The sequence below is a fragment of the Strigops habroptila genome, chromosome 5 (assembly GCF_004027225.2).
Source record: "Strigops habroptila isolate Jane chromosome 5, bStrHab1.2.pri, whole genome shotgun sequence".
Classification (NCBI taxonomy): Eukaryota; Metazoa; Chordata; class Aves; order Psittaciformes; family Psittacidae; genus Strigops; species Strigops habroptila.
Window position 1 is genome coordinate 70,035,170 of NC_044281.2, and position 20,221 is coordinate 70,055,390.

At 45.6% G+C, this 20,221-nt stretch overlaps 1 protein-coding gene across 2 annotated transcripts in view; it reads left to right on the top strand.

Annotated features, from left to right (window-relative positions):
* Positions 1-15,555: 15,555 nt before the first annotated feature.
* SORCS3 (sortilin related VPS10 domain containing receptor 3) overlaps positions 15,556-20,221 on the top strand; it is a 299,459-nt gene continuing 294,793 nt past the window's right edge. Inside the window, exon 1 of one of the 2 annotated variants that reach the window (XM_030488031.1) lies at positions 15,556-16,553. In XM_030488031.1, coding sequence (XP_030343891.1) covers positions 15,990-16,553 — 564 coding nt within the window. In that variant the 5' untranslated portion in view covers positions 15,556-15,989. The remainder of the gene's footprint in view (positions 16,554-20,221) is intronic. The other variant, XM_030488030.1, reaches the window with a different exon arrangement.

Consider the following 20,221-nt stretch of genomic DNA (forward strand, 5'->3'; position numbering starts at 1 on the left):
GACTGAGTGGTGCTAAACCGAAGGGTGGGCTAGTTTGCAGGACCAAGGTGTGTGTTGGCTGGAATAAGTACAAGGGCTGCAGACAGATTGACCCTGAGCTTAATTCACTTTTGTTCTCATGGACTGAGTACACAGGCAGTGAGATCTTACTCTCTACTGGATCTGTTGGCCTATTTAAAGCATAACTCTCTGCTTACTCCTCTGGGATTCACTATATTCACAATGTCTTATCTCAACATTGTTATTTATCAATAAGGAACAAACTTGACTGGAGATATGGATACAATATGCACTCTAACATGACAGGCTTTCGATCAGGATTGTATTATGTGGAAGCTAGATTCATATTACATCTAAATAAGGTATTGTCAGTGTCTTGCTCTGCCCATACCAGCACATTTTCTAAGATTCAGAAATTTCTATCCTGTTCCTATCTCCTGTTGTTACCAACAGCCAGATTTTCACAAGAGATAGTCACTCAGCAGGTCTCATTTTCACATAGACCAGTTTCCTGTGCATTGTTTAGGATTTCATAGTATGACTGTAATTTATGTCCATATTAAGGAGGATTTACAGTGGATTTAAGAAGTTTTAGCATATGGAAAAACAGACAAACTAATGATTTAGAATCATAGAATCACAGAATGGTTTGGGTTGGAAAGCACCTTAAAGCTCATCTAGTTCCAACCCCCTGCCACAGGCAGGGACACCTTCCACTAGACCAGGTTGCTCAAAACCCCATCCAACCTGAAAACTGCCAGGGATAGAGCATTCACAACTTCCTCGGGCAACCTGTTCCAGTGTCTCAGCACTCTCACAGTAAAGAATTTCTTCCTAAAATCTAATCTAAATCTCCCCTGCTTAAGTTTGAACCCATTGCCCCTTGTCGTATCACTACAGTCGCTGGGTGTCTATTTTTCTAAATACACAATATGCAGAGGATTTTCTGAGCCAGGTGCCCAAGGAGGGTGAAACCTATGCAGGCAATGAATCTCTTGACACTTAAAGTGTAAGTCAAGCATTCCTCCACACTCTAACTAGCTTGGAAACAAGCTGTTACATGTATTTTTCCTCCCTGATGCAAACCAGGTCATTCATCTGCTCACTTATCAATTAAAGAGTTGCTTCAGAGCACACAGGTCTCATTAGATCTGGAAACTCAATGCCTTGATCTATCATAAATGATTTAAGATTAATATGAAGGCGGCTAGCTTTCTTTTAGTACTTCACAATTTGATTTAGACTAGATATTATTTCCCAGTGGAGAAGGAGTTGTTTACTTTGGAAATATCGTAAGTGATGGAATATCGAGAATTGAGCAATCACTGCCTTGATGCTTACGCACAGACATCACCGAGATGCAGGGATAATTACACAATGCAATGTTCAGGTAGAGTCACTTAGAGAAGTGGTTTGATTAAACCTCAGCAACTAATGAAGGGTGAATCCGTACCTAGCAGTTACTATGAGTGCCTTATGAAGGAGGCATCTTAACTTTGAAATGTATCATATTATTCAGAGATATTGGAATGCAGAAAATGATACTACCTTTGTAACTTAAAAACCAGATCTGCCTGACACAATTCCATGTGCTGCCAATGTTAATTAAAAGCCTATCCTTTCACTCCTGGAGAGTTTCTTTGAAGTGCTGCAACTTAGAACAGGCTGTGGTTCCAAGCTTCTTTCGTTCTCATTTGCTTATATTGACAAACGGTACATATCTATGAGGGCAAAGAGTAAATTTGTTCTCCTTTTAATGGGACCACTCATGCAAGGGCTTTGGGATTAGGTCTTAAATCGGCACCTCTTAAATCTTTGATACAGTGACAGACTCAGTGAGCCATGTAGAAAACTCACCTTTCTTGTAGCTAGAACTAGCTGGAAATAACTTCTCTCTTTTGTCAAAATAAGTTTTCTAACAGATATTTAGCGTGCCAGCTAAAACCAGTGCAAAATACTGAACAAAAAGTGTAGTTTAGTGGAAAATGTTCATCTTTATTTTCTTTTCTAGAGAAACAAAACACAGGCAAACAAAAAATAGCTAGGAAAAAGTAGGTGACAACTGGGGATAAAACCTACAGCTGTGTTTAAAAGAAAATCTTGGGGAGGGGAAGGAAGAGGAAAGAAGCACCAAATAAACAGTTTTACACTTCTGATCACCAATATGTTTAAAGACATACCTCTCTTTTGCACCTCCTCCAACGCAAAATGGCAAGACAGACTAACTAGTAAATATGTTGTTTCCTCTTCACCGTCCTCAGGTTTCCTTGCATTGTCTCTACCCTGTAAGAAGGAAAACAGTCGAAGTCAGATAACAGATATATCCTACTGTTATAGTTACTCCCTACTGTTGTAGCTGTGAGACAACTGCTTTTACAATGCAACTGTTGTGATGTCAATCCAAACTGGGAGGAGAGGGGGAGAGTAAATGCACAGAGCATTCTACAGGGAAATGGACTGCTTCAGTCTCTGCTGGGCTTGTTGGGGGTTCGCACACCTAGGATTCAAGGTAGGGGTTTGCACACATAGGATTCGTGTCTGGATGTGTTGTCTCTGGAAGAGTACTTCAGAGTTTCTGCCTGTGACCAAGGACAGGCAAGGGGCAGGAGGTAGGTTTGTGTGACAGGGAAGGGTGCAGTAGAGGAAGTTTATACCACCACAGCCATGCATGCAGTGTTAGTGAGTGGTCATGAAATGGCTTGATTTTCACATTGTACCATGAGTGTTTGAGTCTTCAGTGTCTCAAGGCTTGGGTTGGAATTTGTATTTAAATAGTGGTGCTTGGATATTTTGAAAAGATCCTCAGTAACTTCCATAATGAGACCCTTTCGTCAGTGAGAATATTGTAACGATACAGGCTTTAATATTGCATCTATTGGGAGATATTGGCAAGGAATTGCTCATTATACTTCCTCTGAGTACACTCTTGTAATTGGTTGCTATGCGAAACAGTGTTAATGCTAGTCCTGCAGGCACCTATGTCCTTCAGTCTCAGCAAGAACAGGTCAATGCACCACACGAGATGGGGAGGGTGGTAGAATATGTGGAAAGCCAGGTGGCAGGCCTAAAGAATGCATACGACTTCCAAGGCAGCAGAGTTGGGAAAGGGAACACATACATAAAGAGAAACTCCCCTTTGAGATGAAGTGCAGTCCCTGTCAGAAATAAGTAAGTTTTAGACCTCTGTTCAGGGCAATGAGTGAAATAAATTAAAGGTGCAGAAAACCCGACCATGCCTGTGTCAGAAGGCAGAGCAGCATAAAGGATTCTTGGCTTTTCAGTTCTCTTTGCCACTGATACTTGGTTGCCCAGCTGAGCCTCTTCTAACTTCATGTCCTTTAAATCAAAAAAAGTCAATGTATGACCTGCATTCCCCTTCAAGAGTGATATATAGTTTTCAAAATCCTCTGGGATCCACTGGAAGAAGGGGATAAGAATGTCATGCATGTTCCTTTGGCTCCTCTTGGGCAGGGTATATTCAGAGCACTTGGAGTTGCTAACTCATGCTTTCATTCTGGAGGTATTTGTTCAGTAATGAATGAGGCAGAGGAGCAGACCCTGAGAAATCTGCACTCTCTGATACTCTGCTGAACCTGCTCAGATGGTAATGTAGAATGTCTTTTCATTCCAAGGGTGTAAAGTACACCATCAAAATGCAGAAAAACAGGCCTTTTAGGCAAACTGTGCCTGTAGATACAAGGGAAATGGAGAAATGAAAAATTAAATGAAGGCAGTCCTTTTCTCCTCGCATGAAGGCAGATCTCACATTGCAAATGATGAGAAGCCTGCAAGGTAATACACCAGCTGGAGGCTTCTATATGGGCTTAACTGGAAAGAGGACAACTAGCAGCAGCATCCCAGCACTGGTTTGCAAGGAAGTTGCTAATAATCACATATCTGTGTCAACTGTGGACAGTAGAAATTAGGAAAAGAAGGAAAAAGCTAAAAGTCAGCAATCTTCTTTACATCTAATGATGTCCTCTTGGACATGTGCTTTCTGCTGGGATCTTCTAATACACCCAGATGCATTCTTGCTGCTGTGGCTGTTACACACTGTTATTGCTCTGGTGCTTAAAGATGGTGCGTAAGTTAGGTTTCATAGTGTAAGGACTATAAAGAAATACAGTAAATAATCATATCCTCCAAAACCTGTTCTGAAGAAGTTAGAACAAAACAACCTTTCTCTCCAGAATTTTCCTGACACTGCTGATGTTAAATAAAGAAGGAAAAGCTAGAATAACAGGCTGCACTGTCAGCGCCTGGTCCATTCTTTGTAGAAATATTTGCTGAAATAAAATGATGTGCTCTTTTTGGCCATAGTCTGGCAAATGAGCAAACACTTAATCTTAGTGTTTCCTCACAGTTGCTTGACTTCAAGCTGATTTGATCAAAAGCTTCATTTAACTGTATGGCAAGTGGCCTCTAGGGCTCCCTGACCTCATGTTTGTGATGTGGAAACAGGTGATGACAGCCAGTGAGGGCTATGTCTGTAGATTCTCCCTTTAGCGAATTCATTTTGGGTGCCTGTAATTATTTTGGATCTTCATGTCCTGCTTAATCTGTAATAAGTAAATGGAACCTGGGTTAAAGTACCAGGTTAAAATGTTTTTATACTGGTGGATGAAAAACTGGACATGACCTGGTAATGTACAACGTCCTGAACCTGGGTTGGGGCAATCCTAAGCAAAAACACAGCCTGGGCAGAGACTGGATTGAGTGCAGCCCTAAGAAGAAAGATTTGGGGGTGCTGGTTGATGAGAAGCTCAACCAACATGAGCTGGCAGTGTGTGCTCACAGCCCAGAAACTCAGCTATATGCTGGGCTGCATCAAAAGAAGCATGACCAGCAGGTCAAGGCAGATGATCGTGCCCCTTTACTCCACTTCCAGCTCTGGGGTCCCCAACACATGAAGGATGTGGACCTGTTGGAGCGAGGCCAGAGGAGACCACAAAGATGCTCTAAGGGCTGGAGCACCTCTCCTAGGAAGACAGGCTGAGAGAGTTGGGGTTGTTGAGCCTGGAGAAGATAAGGCTCTGGGGAGGTCTTATTGTGGCCTTTCAATAGGTAAAAGGGGGTTTATAAGAAAGATGGAGGGAGACATTTTACCAAGGCCTGTAGTGACAGGCCAAAGGACAATGGTTTTAAACTGAAAGAGGGTAGATTTATATTGACCATAAGGAAGATTTTTTTTTTTTTTTTTATGATGAGGGTGGTGAGACACAGGTACAGGTTGCCTGGAGAAGCTGTGGAATTGGAAGTGTTCAAGATCAGGTTGGATGGGGCTTGAGCAACCTGGACTAGTGAAAGATGTCCCTACCCATGGCGGGGGGTTTGACTAGATGATTTTCAGGGGTCCTTTCAAATCCAACCAATTCTATGAAATATACCTATGAAAAGCAATGAGAAAGTGAGCCAAAATAAGGGGAATAAAAGCTGCTGTAGAAAGGAATATAAAGGGTCAGCGGGAATTACTTTCAGGAACTTTGCCTAGGTGGCTGCACAAATAAAAAAAAGCCTCTGAATAGAAGGAATTCCTGCTCCCTTTCCCCATGAAATGGCTTTTGCTCCAGTCATGGACATCCATCTTAGGCAGAACAAGAGGAGGCTATAGAGAAATTCCTATGGCTTTCTTTGTGAGGTCTGGCATGGAGAAGTAAGTAGAGGACCAGCAGCGAATACGAAAGGCAGCTGAAAGTTCTGCCAGGAGTACTAAGAGCAGTGTTACGTTACAGGTGTGTGTGCAGCCTCATCTGAGACTGATAAATCTGGTGAGCAAAGATTTTATCCCTCTGGACTCATCCCAGACAACACTGCTACAGATTCTCTATTTTCAGCATAGAGGGGAGCACATGTAAGTTGTTCTGCTACCTAAAAAGGGAGATCTCTAGTCTAGCAGGTGTGGAAATCTAAGTCCAAGACATAAAGGTACGCTGAATTGAGAATTAGAGATGTTAAATCTACTTTGGTTGCTGCTGGGAAAGATGTAACCTTCGTTTGAATGGGGTTGTGTGAGCTCCCTCCTGTGTCTACTTGTGTGATAAAGGTGGACCTCAATGAGAGACCTAGGCAGAGAAGACTTCTTGGTTTAAAGTAATTCTGAATCTCCTGTGCTGGTAATATAGTGGTGGTGGCAGTACAGGGGAAAGTCTAGCAAGAGGAATAAGAAATATGCTGTTCAGTCTGGGCTGGGAAAAGTTAATTGCAACATAAAAATGCTAGTATGGTATTAATGAGAAATCCACTTGTGGAAAGCGCAGTGTCAGGCTGAACATGCGATTTGTAGAACTTACACAGCAATATGCTAATTCTAATCTGTTTGATTTAATAAAAACCTTCTGTTTAGAATTCTTTAAAGAAAAAATCCAAGATTTAATGAAAAGACCATCTCTGTTAAGGTCTTTGTGATTTTTTTTTTTTTAATTTCTCCTGATTTTCAATGAGACCAGAAATCTCAGTATGTCAGAATTTCAGACCAGTGGTGTTTGAAGATTGTATTTTATCCCCATTTTGTCCCTTTTTTTTTCTTCAGTATATGATAGAATACTGGAATGAATAATTTCCAGCTGATTTCTTGTTCTGTTTATGCGTTACTTTCATTGTTTCTTCTGCCACACTGACAAGTTCCAGGGGTGAAGTAGTATTGAAAAGGTACAATGTGAGAAAAGGAAAACATACACAATCCATAATGGAAAAAGAACAAATCCCCCTGAAATCTTTAGTTTCTCTGGATTAAACTGCAAAAGGTAGAAAGGAGGAAAGAGGGGAAGAACCTTTCCTTTACTCAAAATAGGAAAACTGAACTGGCAATGATGTGTGCAATGATGTGTGGCCAGAGGAAGGGTTTGTGTGCTTTTAAGCCCTGCTTTTTCTCAAGGTACTTTGAGTGACCTGTGAGAAGCTACCATTCCCTTCCAACAAACCTTGCTTTCAAGTCTCAACTGCGTATGTAGCTTTGGATTTGAAAAAGAGTCAACAAAAAGCTAATGTGTAATTGTATAAAGGCATGAAGTGGCCAAAACCCTCTTCAGAACTTCACCTTCAAATTGGCGAGGCAATTCCAGCTCCATTTTACAGGTGGAAAACTGAGAAAGAGGTTTTAAATTATTAGCTCCAGGCTCTGAAGGCAAAATCAGTGCTGGTTTGACCACTAGAACTATCACCTCTATCTCTGTTTGGACTACAGTCAAACCCTTACAGATTAATAATCACAGTAGTGGTTTTCAGCTTTTATCAGACCATCTGATCTAATCTAACCCGTGGATGTGAAGATGAAAGGTTGATCCCCCAGGCCATCTGCTTTCCTTTATCTTTTCTGTCTGAATGCATTGTTTCCTTGTCTTGCATGCCCACTTTTGGCATTACGTCTCCTGCTGTCTCTTAACACTAACACTGGTTTGCATCTGACTCTGAGCAGAGGTCTGCAGCCTCTTCAAACAGCAGCTGCCTATTTAGAGATGCTTACTGGTTTCCTCTAGTATTTCCTCTCCTCTCCTGGCGACTCCTCTCAGTATGATTTATGAACAGCAAGCATAGCTGGGGGTGACATGAAGTATCAACACCTCTGAATTCCAGTGATAGGAGCAGGGGTAATTAGTAACAACAAACCGGGTGTGTTTGCTCTGCATGGAGATCACGTACCAGAGAAGTGTTATTCTGTATTCTTTGGGAATGAGGGAAGTCAGTCCTTACACTTCCCTGTGCTGTTAAATCTGCATGTCATTTTCCTTAGATAATTAAGTAATTCCAGCCTTTCAAGGAGAGAGAGTCCCTCCTTTTTCCCTGTTAGCTTGCAGATGTAGTACATGTACCTTGCAGCAAATCAATGCTAACTATATTACCATGCATTATTGCAGTGATGGAGTAGAGTAAGCCCAAGGAAAAATGTTCAACCCTTGCCGATTGCATTATAAGCATGAGGATCTTTTAGGTAGCAGATTTATTAATTACATTTTTGTTTGTGTCCCCGAAACTTAACCCTTTTGAGATTGCTCTTCAGCTCCAATATACCACTAAAATTGCCAAGTGTTGGACAGATCGAGAAAAGGAGAATGACAAGAGCAGTCTCTGCAGTGCCACACTGGAACATGGACACCTCTAACAAAGCTGAGGAATAGATTTGAACCACCACCAGAAGAACGCAGCAGTCAAATCACTTAGTGGAACACAGAACAAATATAAGCTGTGTCGGGGGCAACAAATGTTGTGGTCAGGTGCTCTTTTAAGGGAAGGGAGGTGAAAGATTTTGGCCTCTCTTTGCACCCATTTTCTTTGGTCTGCTGCATGCTTTTACATGGCACATAACACTCGTGCAGGTTGTTCCTTCTCCCTGTTCATCTCCCCGGATGAACTCCCTGATTTGTCCCAGTGACATTCGTATTTTGTGAAGATCAGCTTCCTTAGCTGTTCTCATTTACACTCTGTCTGAAGGCAGTGAACTTCTGTGTTGTTTGCAAGTCATAATCTAGACTTCAGAGTGGGGATTGTCTCTCTGCTGCTTTTGCAGGCCTTTTTCTGGAGCCTGATAGGAACTCGAGGCGTGGCTAGAGTTTCAGTTATTACTAACTTAGTAATTGGCATTTGCATCATGGAAGTGCACACAACAGTGATGCCTGGCCTTTGCCAGTCCACTACTGAGCCTGCATTACACTGTGTGTGGATTACATGTTGTTCTCTTCATGGGGCTGGTATTATTTTATTCTAATTTCCTGTGGTTGTGTGAGACTTCTGTTACTCCCCCTGTGAGTTGAAGTTATCAGCCAAGACAGTCTAGCAAAGGCTGTAATAGCTGACACTTAGTTTTGTCCTACTTCCTGTCTCAGGGGCGTTGGGAGCATAAATTTGCCTGAGACACCCCCTTTCAGACTGTTTCTTTATATCAATGCTTCCTTATTGTGTTGTTCTTCCCCACTAAACATACACCCTTCCGTTCATATTGACTAGTATAGAGTCTTTGCTCAGTGCTATAGTTCAATTTCTCTCTTGTTTGGGATTGTTCTAAGAAAAAAGGAAGGAAATAACCATAGGTGAGGATCTTAAAAGGTTGTTGTGGGAGAGAAAACAGCACCAAGCTGTGGCAGGCTGAACATCCTCCTGTGAAGTTCCACCATCAAAGCTGAGGGCCCTGACAGACTTGTTTCACTCTAGCTTGCGAAGAAACTTCTGCCTTTGCACACACACATGAACACATACAAATCGCTTTGGATTTAGCTTGAGTAGAGAAGAAACAAAACTAGCTCCTTCCCTTTCTAGGTCTTTCCTATGCTTGGGGGGAGGGAGGGAGTGGAAGAAGGAAAGATTTGTCTGGAAGAGAAAACAAAATGGAAGAAGTACCTAGGGTGAAAGTAAAGTCTTAAAGAACTGTTTCTATCTCATTTGCTGACCACAGCAGCTTCATGCTTCCAGTATGCGCTCTGTGGGGTGGGAAAAGGCAGTTTGTGTTATTTTTCTGTCTTGTTTATGATTTATACAGGAGAGTTTTCTAAAAACATCTCCTATGCACTATCTGGGTGGCTGGTGGCTATCAAGGAAGTTTTCCATCCTTGTGGATTTGTGGGTTGTTGCTGTTTCTTTTGCCAGTAGCCTGTGGGGACCTGGATGTAGCTGATGTTTGGTGTCCTTTATTTGAAGCTACTAAGTCCTTTGAATTTCTTCCCTGGGGGCTTCTCCCCCAGACTAAGGGAGGGAGTAAGTCTGCTGGGAGTGCTGAGGACAGTGTTATCTGATTGCTCTGGGAGCTAGCACTGTGCTGCATGGGAGCCACTCCTAAACAATCATAGACATGATTCAATAACAACCAGAAACAAAAAGCTGAGGAGAGGTGCACAAAATTTCCAACAGTAAGGAGGATTGCTTTTCACCATGGAACTTGTGAGACTGAGGCATTCCTTGGGACAGGGAGGGATATGAGGGTCATTTATTCTTCCTTAATCAATGATCATGTGAATATTACTCACATTCCCTGTTTTTAATTGGATTTTCTCCAAATAGGATATCTCAGTACTCATAGCATGTTCTTGTATATTATAACATCTTAAGCCATCAATACACTTCTCTTTATTACATGTGGCACCATTGGACCCAGCTTTTTAGACAAGCTATTTGAATTCAGAAAGGCTGGAGGTTTAAACATCCTGACCTGGAGCTTTCCAAGTGACACTAGGGAGCAGACTTTTGAAAACTTGGCAAATGCTTATGAAAACCTAGGATCCTATTGTGGTCCTGAATGACTTGAAATCTCAGAGACAGGGGATCCTGCATTTCTGACTGGGGTCTTCAAGATACAAAATATATGCAACCTGCAGTATACAGTGATTTCAACACAGCGAACTTGTGTGCTGTGCTACTTATCTTTGTGTATTCTGCAAATCCATGCACTTATTCCATTCCAATAAGCTCTTTAGCATTCCTGATGATGCTGAAAATCACCAGAAAGGGATTTTCTTATCTCTGCTTTAGGACCAACACCAGAACCCAACATTAGCTAGGAGCATGATCTAGAACCTGCAGGATCTCCCCAGAGCATTCAAAACACCTCTGCCTTCTCTAGGCATTGACAAGTCCTTCACCTGTGCTGGGCAGGTTGTGCACCTTTTGGGTAGCCTTAGTAGTGGGGGAAGACAGTGGACCAGTCTGAGCATTCCTGAATGAAAAGGGCTCTTCTCTCTCCCACAGACGTGATGTTTGGATAGAGAAAATCAAAAGGAAGAATGCAGACAGGCTGGTCACCAAACCTGGCATTGGATCTGCTCATGCTGGTGAAGTTCTGAGCCTGAGTGAAATCCACAGAAGTAGTTCTTGCCTCTGCTAAGTCTCTACACACTGTAGTTCCAGTGTGGCTTGTGGTACTCCTGCTCTGGGGCATTGTGTGGATGGTGTTGATCAAGAAGATGGTGGTGCGATGAGGGGACCCATTGTTTTGTGAGAAGCCTGGTCCAAGATAAGCTGTGACCAAGTTATCCCACCGCTGTCCCATGACCCAGGATGTGTAAAACACTTCCCTTGGCACACTGTTATGTGGTACCCATGCTGCATGCTTGTGTGCTGCATTGCTGAGCTCCTACCTCATCATTAAGTGCAGGAGCCAGATTCCCTTCTCGCGGCATCTTCACAGTGCTTTTTTGCAGCCCTGTTTAGGAGCTTAGCAGCAAGTCTGGCAGTGCTGAAGGCTCCCTGCCATGGGCCTGCTGTGCTTCAGAGGCAGACTGTCTGCTGCACACTCAGACTGGCTGTGCTAGGAGAAAATATGTCCCAACATGGGGGTAGCACTGTACCAGCAGAAATGGTGGGGGCCCTGCCTGCAGGCAGCATTTATTCTGAGGATATAAGGACACTTCAGCTTGTAATGATTTTTGTTTAGGTAGACTCAGGCCTTTCCTTAGTAAACAAGACAGCATTATCACAGAGCTGCTTTGTTTTCCAGTGACTGGTCTCACACATAATAAATAGGTTAAAGTTAACTGAAGCAAGCATTGATTTTTCTCTTAGTACATGTGGGATTTCCTCCCCTGGGAGGGCTGGAGTAGTGCAGAAGAGTAGGGCAGGTGTATGTGTGTGAAGATAATGCTGTGTATCTGCGGCATTAGGTTTTTTTTCCCACTCTGTATTTTCCTCTTATGATGTGGGGAGACACACAAGGAGGCTTGAGTGTGTGCAGTGCTGCAGGAGGAGGGGGGCATGGAGCAGTGATGGGCAGACCTGGGTGAAACAAAAGGGATGGGGATACTGGGGAGCAGGCCTACAACCAGCAGTGGAGGTAGTGATGGTGAAGTTACTGATGTGAGTGATAGCAGTTAACTCCTTGGTTTGGTTTTTTTGTTTGGTTTTTTGTGGTTTTTTTTTTTTGTTTGTTTGTTTGTTTGGTTTTTGTTTTGTTTGTTTGGTTTGGGTTTTTTTTGTTTGGGTTTTTTTTTTTTTCTTTTTTAATTAAAGTCACAGAATAGGAAAAGAAATAAAAGAAAACCCCATATGATCAGTGCTGCTTTAGAAGGCTTTGGCATGAAACGATTGTCAGGCTCTGTTTGTTTCTTTCTTTAGATAGTGCCATTAGACTCTCCTTCATCCCCTCCAAATCATCCCCTCCAACCAAACACAACTCTCCCAATTGTCTTTCTCTCCTTAATTGAACCCAGCTCCCCCTTGGTTATAGCCATATTCTGCTCCTTTATATTTGTGACACAATTTCCCTTCCAGAACATTTGCTTACTTGCTTACTTAGAGATCTTCTGCCCTGCCTGGTGTTATGGCATATGGTTGCCTTACATCAATTAAAAATCAACATGGTCCAACAGAATATAACACCAACCCCTGCTTCTTTGAATGGCTGTTTGCAGCTGGGTGGGGATTAAAGCAAATTGTAATGGATTAGACCAGGGATTAAAACAGCCTGTAATGGATACTGTGTTGAACTATCCCATTTCTATTCTTGGATATAGACTGTGAAAATCTAGGGTTGTCAGACGACATCCTCAGTGTCACCGTGCCATGCAAGAGGCCAGATTTTGAAGCAAATCTGATATTCCTGCAAAAAGGATGGTACAAACTGGAAAACCCCTTTTCTGTGTGCTGGCGATGGGCACGCAGTTCGCGAATCGTGCAGGAGATGGGGGTGTTGCTCACGTTACCTTTGTCTTCTACGGAAGGAAAGGGACTAGAGAAGAGCACTGCTGCTTCTCTTCTTGGCACTGAGAACTCTGCTAGGGGCCGGGAGGATCCGCAGCCGAGGGATTTTAATAGACAGCCCTACCTCACCAGTGGGACTTCAGCTGTGTGTCCTGTTATTTAACAGTAAAAAGCAAGCAAGGGTTTTGAGGATTTTCTTTGGAAACACCTTCTTGTGGGTATCTGTCTGAAAAACGAAGGCCTGGGGTAATCTTGCTGAGATGGTATGAACTGAATGTCTGGGATTGTCCCCGAGTGTGGCACGTGTGGATGATACGGAGGGTGATTTTAGCTGCAAGTAAAAACTCTTCAGGCTGCAGGGTAGGAGAGACCTGTTACTGGGGTGGTGAGAGTACTGCCTGAAAGACAGTGCTGACGAACACACCTGTGCATGGAGCCCATCACATTCTGTGCCATGTCCAGCCAAGCTGGGCTCTTGTGGTGACAAAGAGTGATGTGGTGGACACAAAGCAATGCCTGGTGCTGGCAGGATTTGGGAAAGGAGATGCGTCCACAGGTCCTATCTTGGTGTGGGTGGGCTTTGGTTGTGAAGTCAGGGTTAGTGCTGCACAAATGAGTGGCTGATCCAAGTGTGAACAAGGACTAGATCTTAAACAGTGTCCAGAAAGGCTGAAAAGATTAGTGAGACTGGGTGGACTGCGCAATGGCTAAGCAGTGGCAATTGCTAGCCACATGGTAGCTTTTATTTTGTGGTGACAGGGCTTCTGAAAGTGCAGAGATCTTCAGGACCAGCAGTGAGCTGCTGCTGGGTCCCAAGGGACCAGAGAATCATAGAATAGTTAGGGTTGGAAAGGACCTTAAGAACATCTAGTTCCAACCCCTCTGCCACGGGTAGGGACGCCTCACACTAGACCATGTTGCCCAAGGCCATGTCCAACCTGGCCTTGAACACTGCCAGGGATGGGGCATTTACCACTTCTTTGGGCAGAGAAACTTTCATCATAACATAGGGACAAGTTCTGCATGTCACAGCTGCAGCCTCACTGCAGGAGGATGACATTAGGGTGGGCAGTGCATCCCTTCACGGTGCAGAGCAATGGCAGGATCCAGGGGTGGCATGCATGCTGCTGATGCCACGGACCTGGGGACACTGTTCTTGCAGCAGTTGATCTAGGGAGACAGTTGAGGTCCTTCCCGTTTCCCACACCACGTTGTTGCTTTATCAGCAGCCGGAGGGTGCATCCTGGGGGCTGGCCTGGCTCCATGCACACAGATGTGTGTAACTCGTGCAATCCCCTCGCCCAAGGTTTTATGGATCAGCTCAGGCTGAGGCCCACGTCACTGCTCCCACACAAATGAAATGTCATCTCCTAAACGTTTTGGCAGCGTACTTTGAAAAGGAGCAGATTCCAAGCCAGAAATAACATCCGTTGGGTTGCGGGCGGGTGATTTGCTTCCTCTGCCCCCACCTCCCACTTTCCCTCTCTGCGTGGGGATTTGCAGCTCACGAGCAGAGCCGTGCCCGTGGGTTGAGGCCCCCACCACTCACTGACCGGCTTGCTCAGCCTCCCCATTACCCCCTATCCGCCTTCCTGGAGCTGTCAGAGCTTTCCTCCAATCCCCGGACCCTCTTTTCAGCCCCGCAGGACAGCCATTTAGCGGCAGCTCTCACCGCTCGCAACAAGGCACCGCTGTTCGCAGTCCCCTCTCCCCAGCCGAGCTGCTCGGACTCCCCAGCCCCGGTCAGGCGCTCTGCAGCAGGAGGTGGTTAAAGGAAGCCCCAGCGCGGGCAGAGCCATCACCGATCCGTTCTCTGTCCCTCTCTCCCTCCGCTCCCTCGCGGGCTCCATGGAAGACCCACGATAGGCGGGAGAAACTGTTGAGCCGTCCCCGCGCTGGGACTGACGGTGGTGGTGGGCGAAGGACGGCGGGGAGAGCCGTGTAGTTGGTAGATCCGTCCTTGGACGGCAAAGAATGGCTGATGTGGTAAGTGGGCGGGTGGGACGATTAACAAAACGCTAATTATTGCCACTTTTAAAAGGGAGGAGGAGAACGGGGGAAGGTCGACCGTGGGTTTGATCTGAAGGGAAAAAGTGCCGACGTGTTGCTGCAACGAATCGCTCCGGAGGAACGTGGCACAGGCACGGGTGGCTGTGACCAGGGTGACCCCCGGGAGGATGGGGTTCGCCTTCGCACCGTGCGGTTAACTCACACCTTGCCCAGGGGCTGAAGCTGCAAAGGCTTCTTGGGCTTTGCCAGCAGAAAGCTGGTGTCCTGGCCGGCGGAAATGTAGCATCCCTGCGATGGAAGCGGGACCGCTGCACTGCCATCATCTAGAGATAATCTCCCTCCCTCCTTCTCCCGACACAGTCCCGAGATGCTGCTGCAGCAAGCTAGCTGCCTGCAGACACTGCCTTTTCTTGGGTATTCGCCCCCCAAACAAATCCTGCTAGTCTCCCTTCCCGGACGGTGGCATGGTTACTGGGATTCCCACGCACACTAGAGAGTTCCCACGGCCAGGAGCCTCCGCTCGGGACAGGCACATCCGCACTCCCGGAGCCGGCTCTGCCGGGTTGCCGAGCCCGTGGGTACGGGAGAGTCACCCAAGAGCCACACTCACCCCGGCTTGTTGCCTTACACCCCTTCCCCACGTCCAGCGTTTGTGCATACATAGGCACGCACATAGGGTGAGCAATACCTACGCTGCTGTAGATACGAGTATATGTAAATATACATCATGCGAAACGGTGAATGACGGCTGCGCTGTCTCAGGCAGGAGCCCACAGACCAAATCAGGAGCAAAGGCTGAGTGATGCTCCCACTGATTCGGCGCAGGGTCCGTGTCCCGCTCCCGCCCCCGGCCCCGCTCCCGGCCCCCCGCGGCGCGGCTCGGCTGGGGACTCGCTGGTGTATTTCAGCGGCGGCGGCGGCTTGGCAAGGCTCGGGGCTCCTCCCCCCGTGTGGTGTTACCCTCTCACTTGATCAAATCCTCGAACGTGAACAGTTTCACTGAAAAGCACTTTTGAAAAAAAAAAAAAAAAAAAGATAGAGAATCCACCACCAACAGTAAGGAACAGAATCCAACTACCGGGGAGAGAGTTGGGATTTTTGTTCTTTTTTTCCTTCTTTCCTTTTTTTTTTTCCCTTTTTTTTTTCCTTATTTTTTTTTTTTTTCCTGGTCATCGTCTCAGAGGCTGAGAAAAGGGGAAGAGAAAGACGGAGAGCGAGAGGAAGAGGAGCCTTTTGCAAATACTACTAATAATTATTATAATTAGAAGCCGGCCCCTTTCTCCTTAAAGAAAAAAAAAAGCCCTAACCGCAGCGGCTCGCCCCCCCCCCTCTCCGAGCCCCCCGACTCGCTCCGCAAAGGCATGGAGAAGGGGACCAACTGCTTTCCGACCTGCCACACCATTTTTCTCGCCTGGACATGGCTCTTACTCCTGTCTTGGTGTTGCACCGGTGCCGAAATAACTTGCAGATCCTGCTCGTCTCCATCGCCCTCCTGGCCGGCATCCTCGTCTCGCCTTAGGCAGGAGCAGCGTTCGCCGCCGCCGCCGCGGGGATTACGGAGCTGGCCGGGCGGCCGGGCGCGGGGCTCGGCCGGCGCGGAGCCGCTGCCGGGCGGGGAGCCGGGGGGCCGCGCGGGGCCGCGGGGAGCGCCGCTCCGCTCGGCGGGGGCGGGAGGCGGCGCGCCCGGGGGCCGGGGCCCGGCAGCGCCGCGAAGCCGGCGGAGCAGCGAGGGGCGCTCCCGGGGGGTGCCCGCGGCCGAGGGGCAGCGCGGCGGCCGGGCTCAAGCCCGCGGACCGCTGGAGGAGGGGAGAGCGGCGCGGCTGCGAGGGGCAGAGGAGCTGAGGCTGAGCAGCACCACCTTCGCGCTCACCGGGGATGCGGCGCACAACCAAGCTATGGTGCACTGGTCCGGCCACAACAGCAGCGTGAGTACCGACCCACGGACTCGACCCGGCTTGGCTTGGAGGGGTGGGAGATGCGCTTGCCGCTGCGGCAGGGGGTGCGCGGAGGAGAGGGGTGCTTGGTGGGCACCTTGCTCTGGTCGCCGCAGGGAGGGAGACATGGAGCGGTGGCAGCAGAAAAAAAGTTTTCCCTGGGAAAGATGGGGAATGGGAACACCTTTCTCCCTCCGCCCCCAGGCAGAGCTGCGATCGCTGGGGCAGTGCGATCGGACCGCCGCCAAAGGGGCCGGGCTAGCCGGAACCTTCCTCTTTGCGCAGGGAAGACCCCTGCTCCCCACTCCGGTCTGTCCCATGTCCCTGCACAGCTGGGTCCCCTTTCTCTCGGTCTCTTCATATGTAATATCCACCTCGGCACGCTTCGCTGCCTCTGTGCCAGGGGATGAATAATGTACAGTGGAGGTGGAAAAGCCCTCCTGTTCCTTGCTCCGCATGCTGGCGATAAGAGAGATCCCATTAAGTCATTAAAGGGTGGAAAGCCCCAGAGTACGTTAAGGGGCTCAGTAAAGAGGCAGATAGCATAAGCACAGTGAAAAGTTTATTAAAAATCGATGGCATCTCATGCCTTTTCCCTGTAGTCAGTAATAATGAGTCACTGAGGTGTTCCTGAAAGTCTGTGGGACTCTGCATGAGTGTGCGTGTGGGGGGTGGGTGTCCCAAAATCCCACACTCCATCGTGCCCTGATAGAGCAGGACCTTCCCTCGCACCCTGCTTTGCAACGCCCTGCAGATGGCTGTGAACAAAACTTCTACTTTCTTTTAACTTGGTATCAGTCATACTGTTTCCACTCTGATGTAAAGTCTGAGAACAGACATAACTTAAAGGTCTCCAGGAAACCTTTATGTCTGGTGACAATATTCCCATTATTCTGATTATTATAGCTTGTAGTTGCCTTGAAAATGCCTCTTTTATTGTTTTGCCACTATTGGAAATGGGCATAAAGCAATTAACAGCATGAAACAGATTGGCTGAATTTTCAGATACATTCTTCATGAAACTTATTAGTCATTAAAAAGCAAATCGTCTATCTATCTATCTGTGCATCAGCTATAGCTTCGTAATGTGCAATTCAACCACCTCTTTATTTTAGTGACTGGAAGTTTTTTTCTCTATTTATTATTACTTAGGCAATAATCCTGACAGCAATGTAGATGTTACTTTGATTTAACCAATTTTTTAAAGGCAGTTGTGTTTGCCAGACATGGATTCTACTCTCATTAAAGCTGAAAGCAAACATTCAAGAGAAAACAGCTGCATGGTATATTTTAGCATTACTCTTGCCACTAGGATTATTTATTTTTAATATAACATGACATGTAATGAAGAAACCAATCTATGTGCCCTCTCTTTTATTTCATTTTGGTGCTGAATCAAGGGGTGTTGAGCAAAAGAAGCTAAAATCCTCCCCATCCCTTCGCAGCATGGATTTCCCATAGTTTTGAGTATTTCTGGTTAAAGCAGCAGAGAAAACTCATTCTGTAGGCATTTACTGGGGAAAGAAAGGTCATTTTTTTTCTAAAGTGCAGGTCAGAAAGTGATTTTCGCAGAATTCTCCCTCCTTCCTTTTCTGCTTTTACAGAAATATGCCATTTAAATAACTAGTTTCATTTATTGTTTAACTCCAGGTGACTAAGAAAGGTAATAAAGGTAATAGTTCACACCTTGAATATCTTGAGGTTTTGCATCTCAAGATATTGTGCGTTAAAAGCTTCCAACTCAAAAGCACCAGCAAAAGGCTGGTGGTTATTGCCAGTGTGGTGTTTGTAGGCAGGAAAAGCAAGCGTGTTAATAAATACTAGTCTTGTGATTTTTCTAATATGAGGCTTAGCATCTTGAGACTTTCTGTCGCATGTCTTGAAGGGAACACACTCCATTTAGTGATTAATTGGATTTTTTTTTTTTTTTTTAACAGTTTAGAGTGAAAGTTATGTGCTTGAACCTGGGTCCCTTTATTTGTTAGCAGAGAAGGCTGAATCCAATGCCAGCTTTTCTGCTGTAGTTCAGTTTTCACCTAATTCTACTGCTGGGGTGTCTGTGGCACAGGAACGTTAAGCAGTTGTCCAAGGTCACTCAGGTAAACAGTGTGGCTTTTGCCAGCCACATCGGTTCCCAGCCTCTCACTTCAAAGCATAGGTTTTCTTAGGTCACAGTAGATATAAAGCAGCAGGAAGATGTATTGAAAATGGACAAAAGATATTAACTCATGTGTGATGATTATGCCAGATGACTTAGGAGAACAGGTAGGACATGTCTGTATGCTATTGTTTTCAGACTACCAAAGCAGTGAAGAGGCACACAGCTTGCTTTTACTAATGCTCTGTTCCTTGAACAGACTTCAGAACCTACATTTTTGCCACTTATCATTTATTAAAAACACGATCAATCAAATTGCATGCAATGAAGCAGTGTGTTTCAAATCATACATGAATGGCGGGGGGATTCCTAACAACTCGGTGAATTTGCAGAGAGGAAAGCATGGTAATAAAAAAATGATGCTTTTACTGGGACATATAGATCTACAGACAAAAAGGAGATCTTTGCAGCTGCTGCACATCCTGTTACCTGGAATGTTAAAAACCTTCAGTGTGTTTTTATTGTTATTAAGAGCAGCTCCTCCTCCCTCCATCTCCTATCTCCCATTTCTTCCACATCCCTCAAATTTCAAATTAACTTACCAAAAAATAATCCCTTCCAGGCAACAAACTTTTGTTTCTCCATTTGCAGATGGTGAGGTCAGGATTAGGATAGAGGCAAAAGGCTGGTGAGATCAGGGAATTCGGGTTCGCTGCTTCATTCTGCCCAGAGGCTTTTTCTGTGACCTTAGGAAAGACAATTAACCTCTCTGGATCTCCTCTTCTATGTTAAATGAGTATAGTACTACTTAGCTACCACAAAGTGGTGGTGTGGAGCAGAATTCATTTCTGCTTTGTACAATACCTGAAGATCTTCAAGTGGAAATTGTTAGGAAAATGCAAGAATACTGTTCTGTGTAGAAATGAGATTTATGCTGTGTCCCTGGGAAAGGGAGTTGCCTTAATTCAGTAGGTCTGATATTAGAAAAAGCAAGACTTGTGCTTGGGCTTCAAGTATCAGTCTGCCTTAATGGTATTTATTGAGAGGTCACTGAAGCTCTTGAGGGATCTAGTAAAGATCAGTTAAAATGTTGGGTTTTTTATTGCTGAGGCCTTTCTGAAAGAAGGAGATTTTTTGTGAAAACTGCTGTTATTCCCAGGAGATCTGCAAGCCTTTCTTTTTTCAAAGCCGTTCCTCTCTGAACACACACTGTGTACAAATGTGCCATTTGGTGAGCAGTTGTACCCTCTACACTTGTTTTCCCTCTCTCTCGATGGCTATGTCATTTCTCTCATTCTGCTCACCAGATGCTCTCTTCAGCCTCCCTGTGAAGATGATCTGATCCCTCAGATTCTCTTGTTTTCCTTCCTCTCTCCCTGATTTCTGGGTAAGGACCTGCAAAAATACATAGCAGCACCTTCAATGCTGTTACAGCCTTAAATCTCGCTATCTTGTTTCCTGACAATAGTTTTCTCAAGAGATTTTGACAAGCTGTGGTGGATAAAACACACTTACTCAGGTTGCTCTCCTGATATGATCACTAGTGGGATGGTAAACGGAG